This window comes from Petromyzon marinus, chromosome 71, assembly GCF_048934315.1.
Source record: "Petromyzon marinus isolate PM22_M1 ecotype Great Lakes invasive population chromosome 71, UKy_Petmar_22M1.pri1.0, whole genome shotgun sequence".
Classification (NCBI taxonomy): domain Eukaryota; kingdom Metazoa; phylum Chordata; class Hyperoartia; order Petromyzontiformes; family Petromyzontidae; genus Petromyzon; species Petromyzon marinus.
In genome coordinates, this window is record NC_133737.1 from 5573837 (window position 1) to 5586789 (window position 12953).

General features: G+C 42.5%; 1 protein-coding gene across 1 annotated transcript in view; it reads right to left on the bottom strand.

Moving 5' to 3' along the window:
• Nucleotides 1-12953, bottom strand: part of LOC116938303 (serum albumin SDS-1-like) — a 54684-nt gene that overhangs the window by 20416 nt on the left and 21315 nt on the right. The window contains exons 8-10 of the mRNA XM_076055364.1: nt 7659-7903; nt 7157-7249; nt 4516-4657 (exon numbers count right to left, since the gene is read on the bottom strand). Of these exons, the coding sequence (XP_075911479.1) occupies nt 4516-4657; nt 7157-7249; nt 7659-7903 (480 nt within the window). The remainder of the gene's footprint in view (nt 1-4515; nt 4658-7156; nt 7250-7658; nt 7904-12953) is intronic.

Below are 12953 nucleotides of genomic sequence, written 5' to 3' on the forward strand. Positions count from 1 at the left end.
TCTATGGGTCTCTGTGTAGTAGTGGTGAGTCTATGGGTCTCTGTGTGAGTCTATGAGTCTCTGTGTAGTAGTGGTGAGTCTATGGGTCTCTGTGTGAGTCTATGAGTCTCTGTGTAGTAGTGGTGAGTCTATGGGTCTCTGTGTAGTGGTGAGTCTATGAGTCTATGAGTCTCTGTGTAGTGGTGAGTCTATGGGTCTCTGTGTAGTGGTGAGTCTATGAGTCTCTGTGTAGTGGTGAGTCTATGGGTCTCTGTGTAGTGGTGAGTGGTGAGTCTATGGGTCTCTGTATAGTGGTGAGTCTATGGGTCTCTGTGTAGTGGTGAGTCTCTGGGTCTCTGTGTAGTGGTGAGTCTATGAGTCTCTGTGTAGTGGTGGTGAGTCTATGGGTCTCTGTGTAGTGGTGAGTCTATGGGTCTCTGTGTAGTGGTGAGTCTATGGGTCTCTGTGTAGTGGTGAGTGGTGAGTCTATGAGGCTCTGTGTAGTGGTGGTGTGTCTATGGGTCTCTGTGTGAGTCTATGGGTCTCTGTGTAGTGTTGGTGAGTCTATGGGTCTCTGTGTAGTGGTGAGTCTATGGGTCTCTGTGTAGTGGTGAGTCTATGGGTCTCTGTGTGAGTCTATAGGTCTTTGTGTAGTGGTGGTGAGTCTATGGGTCTCTGTGTAGTGGTGAGTCTATGGGTCTCTGTGTAGTGGTGAGTCTATGAGTCTCTGTGTCGTAGTGGTGAGTCTATGGGTCTCTGAGTGAGTCTATGAGTCTCTGTGTAGTAGTGGTGAGTCTATGGGTCTCTGTGTGAGTCTATGAGTCTCTGTGTAGTAGTGGTGAGTCTATGGGTCTCTGTGTGAGTCTATGAGTCTCTGTGTTGTAGTGGTGAGTCTATAGCTCTCTGTGTGAGTCTATGGGTCTCTGTGTAGTAGTGGTGAGTCTATGTGTCTCTGTGTAGTAGTGGTGAGTCTATGAGTCTCTGTGTAGTAGTGGTGAGTCTATGGGTCTCTGTGTGAGTCTATCAGTCTCTGTGTAGTAGTGGTGAGTCTATGGGTCTCTGTGTGAGTCTATGAGTCTCTGTGTTGTAGTGGTGAGTCTATAGCTCTCTGTGTGAGTCTATGGGTCTCTGTGTAGTAGTGGTGAGTCTATGTGTCTCTGTGTAGTAGTGGTGAGTCTATGAGTCTCTGTGTAGTAGTGGTGAGTCTATGGCTCTCTGTGTGAGTCTATGAGTCTCTGTGTAGTAGTGGTGAGTCTATAGCTCTCTGTGTGAGTCTATGGGTCTCTCTGTAGTGTTGGTGAGTCTATGAGTCTATGGCTCTCTGTGTAGTGTCGAGTCTATGGGTCTCTGTGTAGGGGTGAGTGGTGAGTCTATGGGTCACTGTGTAGTAGTGAGTCTATGGGTCTCTGAGTGTAGTGGTGAGTCTTTGGGTCTCGGTGTAGTGGTGAGTCTATGAGTCTATGGGTCTCTGTGTAGTGGTGAGTCTATGGGTCTCTGTGTAGTGGTGAGTCTATGGGTCTCTGTGTAGTGGTGAGTCTATGGGTCTCTGTGTAGTGGTGGTGAGTCTATGAGTCTCTGTGTAGTGGTGAGTCTATGGGTCTCTGTGTAGGGGTGAGTGGTGAGTCTATGGGTCTCTGTGTAGTAGTGGTGAGTCTATGTGTCTCTGTGTAGTAGTGGTGAGTCTATGGGTCTCTGAGTGAGTCTATGATTCTCTGTGTAGTAGTGGTGAGTCTATGGGTCTCTGTGTGAGTCTATGGGTCTCTGTGTAGTGTTGGTGAGTCTATGGGTCTCTGTGTAGTGGTGAGTCTATGGGTATCTGTGTAGTAGTGAGTCTATGGGTCTCTGTGTAGTGGTGAGTCTATGGGTCTCTGTGTAGTAGTGGTGAGTCTATGGGTCTCTGTGTGAGTCTATGAGTCTCTGTGTAGTAGTGGTGAGTCTATGGGTCTCTGTGTGAGTCTATGAGTCTCTGTGTAGTAGTGGTGAGTCTATGGGTCTCTGTGTAGTGGTGAGTCTATGAGTCTATGAGTCTCTGTGTAGTGGTGAGTCTATGGGTCTCTGTGTAGTGGTGAGTCTATGAGTCTCTGTGTAGTGGTGAGTCTATGGGTCTCTGTGTAGTGGTGAGTGGTGAGTCTATGGGTCTCTGTATAGTGGTGAGTCTATGGGTCTCTGTGTAGTGGTGAGTCTCTGGGTCTCTGTGTAGTGGTGAGTCTATGAGTCTCTGTGTAGTGGTGGTGAGTCTATGGGTCTCTGTGTAGTGGTGAGTCTATGGGTCTCTGTGTAGTGGTGAGTCTATGGGTCTCTGTGTAGTGGTGAGTGGTGAGTCTATGAGGCTCTGTGTAGTGGTGGTGTGTCTATGGGTCTCTGTGTGAGTCTATGGGTCTCTGTGTAGTGTTGGTGAGTCTATGGGTCTCTGTGTAGTGGTGAGTCTATGGGTCTCTGTGTAGTGGTGAGTGTATGGGTCTCTGTGTGAGTCTATAGGTCTTTGTGTAGTGGTGGTGAGTCTATGGGTCTCTGTGTAGTGGTGAGTCTATGGGTCTCTGTGTAGTGGTGAGTCTATGAGTCTCTGTGTCGTAGTGGTGAGTCTATGGGTCTCTGAGTGAGTCTATGAGTCTCTGTGTAGTAGTGGTGAGTCTATGGGTCTCTGTGTGAGTCTATGAGTCTCTGTGTAGTAGTGGTGAGTCTATGGGTCTCTGTGTGAGTCTATGAGTCTCTGTGTTGTAGTGGTGAGTCTATAGCTCTCTGTGTGAGTCTATGGGTCTCTGTGTAGTAGTGGTGAGTCTATGAGTCTCTGTGTAGTAGTGGTGAGTCTATGGGTCTCTGTGTGAGTCTATCAGTCTCTGTGTAGTAGTGGTGAGTCTATGGGTCTCTGTGTGAGTCTATGAGTCTCTGTGTTGTAGTGGTGAGTCTATAGCTCTCTGTGTGAGTCTATGGGTCTCTGTGTAGTAGTGGTGAGTCTATGTGTCTCTGTGTAGTAGTGGTGAGTCTATGAGTCTCTGTGTAGTAGTGGTGAGTCTATGGCTCTCTGTGTGAGTCTATGAGTCTCTGTGTAGTAGTGGTGAGTCTATAGCTCTCTGTGTGAGTCTATGGGTCTCTGTGTAGTAGTGGTGAGTCTATGGGTCTCTCTGTAGTGTTGGTGAGTCTATGAGTCTATGGCTCTCTGTGTAGTGTCGAGTCTATGGGTCTCTGTGTAGGGGTGAGTGGTGAGTCTATGGGTCACTGTGTAGTAGTGAGTCTATGGGTCTCTGAGTGTAGTGGTGAGTCTTTGGGTCTCTGTGTAGTGGTGAGTCTATGAGTCTATGGGTCTCTGTGTAGTGGTGAGTCTATGGGTCTCTGTGTAGTGGTGAGTCTATGGGTCTCTGTGTAGTGGTGAGTCTATGGGTCTCTGTGTAGTGGTGGTGAGTCCATGGGTCTCTGTGTAGTGGTGAGTCTATGGGTCTCTGTGTAGGGGTGAGTGGTGAGTCTATGGGTCTCTGTGTAGTAGTGGTGAGTCTATGTGTCTCTGTGTAGTAGTGGTGAGTCTATGGGTCTCTGTGTGAGTCTATGGGTCTCTGTGTAGTAGTGGTGAGTCTATGGGTCTCTGTGTGAGTCTATGGGTCTCTGTGTAGTGTTGGTGAGTCTATGGGTCTCTGTGTAGTGTTGGTGAGTCTATGAGTCTATGGGTCTCTGTGTAGTGTTGGTGAGTCTATGAGTCTATGGGTCTCTGTGTAGTGTTGGTGAGTCTATGGGTCTCTGTGTAGTGTTGGTGAGTCTATGGGTCTCTGTGTAGTGGTGAGTCTATGGGTCTCTGTGTGGTGGTGAGTCTATGGGTCTCTGTGTAGTGTTGGTGAGTCTATGAGTCTATGAGTCTTTGTGTAGTGGTGAGTCTATGAGTCTATGGGTCTCTGTGTAGTGTTGGTGAGTCTATGGGTCTCTGTGTAGTGTTGGTGAGTCTATGAGTCTCTGTGTAGTGTTGGTGAGTCTATGGCTCTCTGTGTAGTGTTGGTGAGTCTATGGGTCTCTGTGTGAGTCTATGAGTCTCTGTGTAGTAGTGGTGAGTCTATGTGTCTCTGTGTAGTGGTGAGTCTATGGGTCTCTGTGTAGTGGTGAGTCTATGGGTCTCTGTGTAGTGGTGAGTCTATGAGTCTCTGTGTAGTGGTGAGTCTATGGGTCTCTGTGTAGTGGTGAGTCTAGGGGTCTCTGTGTAGTGGTGAGTCTATGGGTCTCTGTGTAGTGGTGAGTCTATGGGTCTCTGTGTAGTGGTGAGTCTATGGGTCTCTGTGTAGTGGTGAGTCTATGGGTCTCTGTGTAGTGGTGAGTCTATGGGTCTCTGTGTAGTGGTGAGTCTATGGGTCTCTGTGTAGTGGTGAGTCTACGAGTCTCTGTGTAGTGGTGAGTCTATGGGTCTCTGTGTAGTGTTGGTGAGTCTATGAGTCTCTGTCTAGTGGTGAGTCTATGAGTCTCTGAGTCTCTGTGTAGTAGTGGTGAGTCTATAGCTCTCTGTGTGAGTCTATGGGTCTCTGTGTAGTGTTGGTGAGTCTATGGCTCTCTGTGACTCACAGATTTTCCGTAGCATTTCAGTTTGTCGTCAGCTTCCTGCACTTCGCAACAGACGTTGAGTTTGACAAGATAATCGCCAGCCAGCGCCACCACCTGGTCAACCGGAGTCTTCAAGGACCTCCTCGAAATCTGCCACAGAACTCTGCAGATCGCGCCAGACATACGGATAGCAATAATACACTACACTATACACTACTACACTATACACTACTACACTATACACTACTAAACTATACACTACTAAACTATACACTACACTATACACTACTACACTATACACTACTACACTACTACACTATACACTACACTATACACTACTACACTATACACTACTATACACTATACACTACTACACTACACTATACACTACACTATACACTACACTACACACTACACTATACACTACTACACTACTACACTATACACTACTACACTATACACTACACTATACACTACACTATACACTACTATACACTACACACTACACTATCCACTACTATACACTACACTATACACTATACACTACACTATACATTACACTATGCACTACTATACACTACACTATACACTACACTATACACTACACTATGTACTACCATACACTACACTATACACTACACTATACACTACACTATACACTACACTACTACACCATTACACTACTACACCACTACACTATACACTACACTATACACTACACTATACTATACACTACTATACACTACACTATACACTACACTATACACTACACAATACACTACAATATACACTACACAATACACTACTATACTATACACCACTACACTATACACTTCACCATACACTACACTATACACTACACTATACACTACACTATACACTACACTACACACTACTACACTATACACTACTACAATATACACTACTACACTATACACTACACTATACACTACACTACACACTACACTATACACTATTATACACTACACTATACACTACACTATGCACTACACTATACACTACTATACACTACACTATACACTAGTACACTATACACTACACTATACACTACACGATAGACTACACTTCACTATACACTACTACACTATACACTACACTATACACTACTACACTATACACTACTACACTATACACTACACTATACACTACTACACTATACACTACTACACTATACACTACTACACTATACACTACACTATACACTACACTACACACTACTACACTATACACTACACTATACACTACACTATACACTACTACAATATACACTACTACTACTACACTATACACTACACTATACACTACACTATACACTACTACACTATACACTACTACACTATACACTACACTATACACTACTACACTATACACTACTACACTATACACTACACTATACACTACAATATACACTACACACCACACTATACACTACACTATACACTACTACACTATACACTACATAATACACTACTACACTATACACTATACTGTACACTACTATACACTACACTATACACTACACTACTACACTATACACTACTACATTATAAACTACTACACTACTACACGATACACTACACTATACACTACACTACTACACTATACACTACTACACGATACACTACACTATACACTACTTTACTCTACTACACTATACACTACTACACTATACACTACACTATACACTACTACACTATACTCTACACTACACTATACACTACACTATACACTACTACACTATACTCTACACTACACTATACACTACACTATACACTACACTCACCCACCCACTCACTCACTCACCCACCCACTCATTCACTCACCCACTCACTCACCCACTCACCCACTCACTAACCCACCCACCCACCCGGCCACCCACTAACCCACCCACTCACCCATTCACCCACTCACCCACCCACTCACCCACTCACCCACTCACTCACCCACTCATTCACCCACCCACTCACCCACCCACTTACCCACTCACCCACCCACCCACCCACTCACTCATTCATTCACTCATTCACTCACCCACTCACCCACTCACCCACCCACCCGCCCACCTATACCTATCGTGCATCTCCTCCGGCTGATCGTGGCTGAACCGGCACTGTTCCTCCAGCGGCAGCAGCGAGGAGGTGTCGAGGATGGAGTGGAATTCACTCACTCACTCATTCACTCACTCATTCACTCATTCACTCACTCACTCACTCACCCACTCACTCACTCATTCATTCACTCACCCACTAACCCACTCACTCATTCATTCACTCACCCACTAACCCACTCACTCACTCAACCACTCACTCATTCATTCATTCACCCACTCACTAACCCATTCACTCACTCACCCACCCACCCACCCACTCACTCACCCACCCACCCACCCACTCACCCACTCACTCACCCACCCACCCACTCATTCACCCAATCACTCACTCACTCACTCACCCACCCACTCACTCACCCACCCACCCACCCACTCACCCACTCACCCACCCACTCACTCACCCACCCACCAACCCACTCACCCACTCACCCACCCACCCACTCATTCACCCAATCACTCACTCACTCACTCACCCACTCACCCACTCACTCACCCACCCACCCACTAACCCACTCACTCACCCACCCATACCTATCGTGCATCTCCTCCGGCTGATCGTGGCTGAACCGGCACTGTTCCTCCAGCGACAGCAGCGAGGAGGTGTCGAGGATGGAGTGGAACTCACTCACTCATTCATTCACTCATTCACTCACTCACTCACCCACTCACTCACTCATTCATTCACTCACCCACTAACCCAATCACTCACTCAACCACTCACTCATTCATTCACCCACTCACTCACTCACCCACCTACCCACTCACTAACCCACTCACTCACCCACCCACCCACCCACTCACCCACCCACCCACCCACTCACTCACTCACCCACTCACTCACCCACTCACTCACTCATTCACCCACTCACTCACCCACTCACTCACTCACCCACTTACTCATTCACTCACTCACCCACCCACCCACTCACTCACCCACCCACCCACCCACTCACTTACTTACTCACCCACTCATTCACCCATTCACCCACTCACTCACCAACTTACTCACTCACCCACTCACTCACCCACCCACCCACTCATTAACCGACCCGCCCACCCATACCTATCGTGCATCTCCTCCGGCTGATCGTGGCTGAACCGGCACTGTTCCTCCAGCGACAGCAGCGAGGAGGTGTCGAGGATGGAGTGGATCTTTTCGGTGAGTCCCTGTGAACACCTGACCCTAGGAGATCCCAAACTGCGGCAGCATTGTGCAAGCCGCGGGTGATGAGAGAGGATTCCCTTGTCCAGGCAAATCTCGTCATGGATGGCGGATTTCTAGGAGGGGGTCACGGAGGATGTCGGAGACTCGTGGAGACACGCGGAGACGCGTAGAGACTCGTAGAGATACGCAGAGATACATAGAGGTACGTAGAGACTCATAGAGATACGTAGAGATACATAGAGACACATAGAGACACGCAGAGACGCGTAGAGACTCATAGAGATACGCAGAGACGCGTAGAGACTCGTAGAGATACGCAGAGATACATAGAGATACGTAGAGACTCATAGAGATAAATAGAGATACATAAAGATACATAGAGACACATAGAGACACGCAGAGACGCGTAGAGACTCATAGAGATACGTAGAGACGCGTAAAGACTCATAGAGATACAGAGAAAGATAGAGATACATAGAGACACGCAGAGACGCGTAGAGACTCATAGAGAAACGCAGAGACGCGTAGAGACTCATAGAGATACATAGAGACACATAGAGATACATAGAGACTTATAGAGATACATAGAGATACATAGAGATATATAGAGATACATAGAGACACGCAGAGACACGTAGAGACTCATAGAGAAACGTAGAGACGCGTAGAGACTCATAGAGATACATAAAGATACATAGAGATACATAGAGACACAGAGACTCATAGAGATACATAGAGACTCATAGAGATATATAGAGACTTATAGAGACACATAGAGATACATAGAGATACATAGAGACTCATAGAGATACATAGAGACTCATAGAGATACATAGAGATACATAGAGATACATAGAGACTCATAGAGACTCATAGAGATACATAGAGATACATAGAGACACATAGAGATACATAGAGACACATAGAGATACATAGAGATACATAGAGACTCATAGAGATACATAGAGTCTCATAGAGACTCATAGAGATACATAGAGATACATAGAGAGCCGTAGAGATACATAGAGATACATAGAGACACATAGAGACTCATAGAGATACATAGAGATACATAGAGATACATAGAGACTCATAGAGATACATAGAGATACATAGAAACTCATAGAGATACATAGAGATACATAGAAACTCATAGAGACACATAGAGATACATAGAGATACATAGAGACTCATAGAGACTCATAGATACTCATAGAGATACATAGAGATACATAGAGACTCATAGAGATACGTAGAGATGCGTAGAGATACAGAGAGACGCATAGAGATACATAGAGATACATAGAGATACGTAGAGATACATAGAGATACATAGAGACTCATAGAGACTCATAGAGACTCATAGAGATACATAGAGATACATAGAGACACATAGAGATACATAGAGATATATAGAGATACGTAGAGACACGTAGAGATAAACAGAGACTCATAGAGATACATAGAGACTCATAGAGGTACGTAGAGACTCATTGAGATACATAGAGACTCATAGAGATACATAGAGACTCATAGAGATACATAGAGATACATAGAGATACATAGAGATACATAGAGACTCATAGAGACTCATAGAGATACATAGAGATACATAGAGACACATAGAGATACATAGAGACACATAGAGATACATAGAGATACATAGAGACTCATAGAGATACATAGAGTCTCATAGAGACTCATAGAGATACATAGAGATACATAGAGAGCCGTAGAGATACATAGAGATACATAGAGATACATAGAGACACATAGAGACTCATAGAGATACATAGAGATACATAGAGACTCATAGAGATACATAGAGACTCATAGAGACTCATAGAGATACATAGAGATACATAGAGACACATAGAGATACATAGAGATATATAGAGATACGTAGAGACACGTAGAGATAAACAGAGACTCATAGAGATACATAGAGACTCATAGAGGTACGTAGAGACTCATTGAGATACATAGAGACTCATAGAGATACATAGAGACTCATAGAGATACATAGAGATACATAGAGATACATAGAGACTCATAGAGACTCATAGAGATACATAGAGATACATAGAGACACATAGAGATACATAGAGACACATAGAGATACATAGAGATACATAGAGACTCATAGAGATACATAGAGTCTCATAGAGACTCATAGAGATACATAGAGATACATAGAGAGCCGTAGAGATACATAGAGATACATAGAGATACATAGAGACACATAGAGACTCATAGAGATACATAGAGATACATAGAGATACATAGAGACTCATAGAGATACATAGAGATACATAGAAACTCATAGAGATACATAGAGATACATAGAAACTCATAGAGACACATAGAGATACATAGAGATACATAGAGACTCATAGAGACTCATAGATACTCATAGAGATACATAGAGATACATAGAGACTCATAGAGATACGTAGAGATGCGTAGAGATACAGAGAGACGCATAGAGATACATAGAGATACATAGAGATACGTAGAGATACATAGAGATATATAGAGACACAAAGAGACTCGTAGAGATACATAGAGACTCGTAGAGATACATAGAGATACATAGAGACTCATAGAGATACATAGAGACTCATAGAGATACACAGATACACATAGAGATACATAGAGACTTGTAGAGATACATAGAGATACATAGAGACTCATATAGATACATAGAGACACATAGAGATACATAGAGACTCATAGAGATACATAGAGATACATAGAGACTCATAGAGATACATATAGACACCTAGAGACTCATAGAGATAGATAGAGACTCATAGAGATACATAAAGATACATAGAGATACATAGAGACACATAGAGACTCATAGATATAGATAGAGACTCATAGAGATACATAGAGACACATAGAGATACATAGAGACTCATAGAGATACACAGAGACACATAGATATACATAGAGATACATAGAGACACATAGAGACTCATAGATATAGATAGAGACTCATAGAGATACATAGAGACACATAGAGATACATAGAGACTCATAGAGATACACAGAGACACATAGAGATAGATAGAGACACATAGAGACTCATAGAGAAACAGAGAGATACATAGAGATACATAGAGACTCATAGAGATACACAGAGACACATAGAGATACATAGAGATATATAGAGATACATAGAGATAGATAGAGACTCATAGAGACTCATAGAGATACATAGAGATACATAGAGACTCATAGAGATAGATAGAGACTCATAGAGATACATAGAGATACATAGAGACACATAGAGACTCATAGAGATAGATAGAGACTCATAGAGATACATAGAGATACTACTACTACTGATGATGATTCTGCTACTGATGATGATACTATTACTGATGATGATACTACTGATGATAATGATGATACTACTGATGATGATGATACTACTACTGATGATGATGATGATGATACTACTACTGATGATGATGATGATGATACTACTGATGATGATGATGATACTACTACTGAGGATGATGATACTACTACTAGTGATGATGATACTACTACTGATGATGATACTACTACTGATGTGATGATGATACTACTACTGATGATGGTAATACTACTACTGATGATGATGACAATACTAATACTGATGATACTATGATGATGATGATACTACTACTGATGGTGACAATACTACTACTGATGATAATGATGATGATACAACTGATAATGATGATGCTACTACTGATGATGATGATGATACTACTGATGATGATGATACTACTGATGATGATGATGATACTACTGATGATGATACTACTGATGATGATGATGATGATACTACTACTGATGATGATACTACTGATGATGATGATACTACTACTGATGATGATGATGATACTACTGATGATGATGATGATACTACTGATGGTGATGATGATGATACTACTGATGATGATGATACTACTACTGATGATGATGATGATACTACTACTGATGATGATACTACTGATGATGATGATACTACTACTGATGATGATGATACTACTGATGATGATGCTACTACTACTGATGATGATGATGATGATACTACTACTGATGATGATGATGATGATATTACTACTGATGATGATATTACTACTGATGATTATGATACTACTACTGATGATGATGATACTACTACTGATGATGATGATACTACTGATCATGATGATGATAATACTACTGATGATGATGATGATACTACTACTGATGATGATGATACTACTACTGATGATGATACTACTACTGATGATGATGATACTACTACTGATGATGATGATGATACTACTGACGATGATACTACTACTGATGATGATGATACTACTACTGATGATGATGATGATGATACTACTGATGATGATGATACTACTGATGATGATGATACTACTACTGATGATGATGCTACTACTAATGATGATACTACTACTGATGATGATACTACTGATGATGATGATGATGATACTACTACTGATGATGATGATACTACTACTGATGATGATGATGATGATACTACTACTGATGATGATGATACTACTGATGATGATGATGATGATACTACTACTGATGATGATGATACTACTGATGATGATGATACTACTACTGATGATGATACTACTGATGATGATGATGATACTACTATTGATGATGATACTACTACTGATGATGATGATACTACTACTGATGATGATGATACTACTACTGATGATGATGATGATACTACTACTGATGATGATGATGATACTACTACTGATGATGATGATACTACTACTGATGATGATGATACTACTACTGATGATGATGATGATACTACTACTGATGATGATACTACTACTGATGATGATACTACTACTGATGATGATGATGATGATACTGATGATGATACTACTACTGATGATGATACTACTGATGATGATACTACTGATGATGATGATACTACTACTACTGATGATGATACTACTACTGATGATGATGATGATACTACTACTGATGATGATGATACTACTACTGATGATGATGATACTACTACTGATGATGATGATACTACTACTGATGATGATGATACTACTGATGATGATGATGATACTACTGATGATGATGATACTACTACTGATGATGATGCTA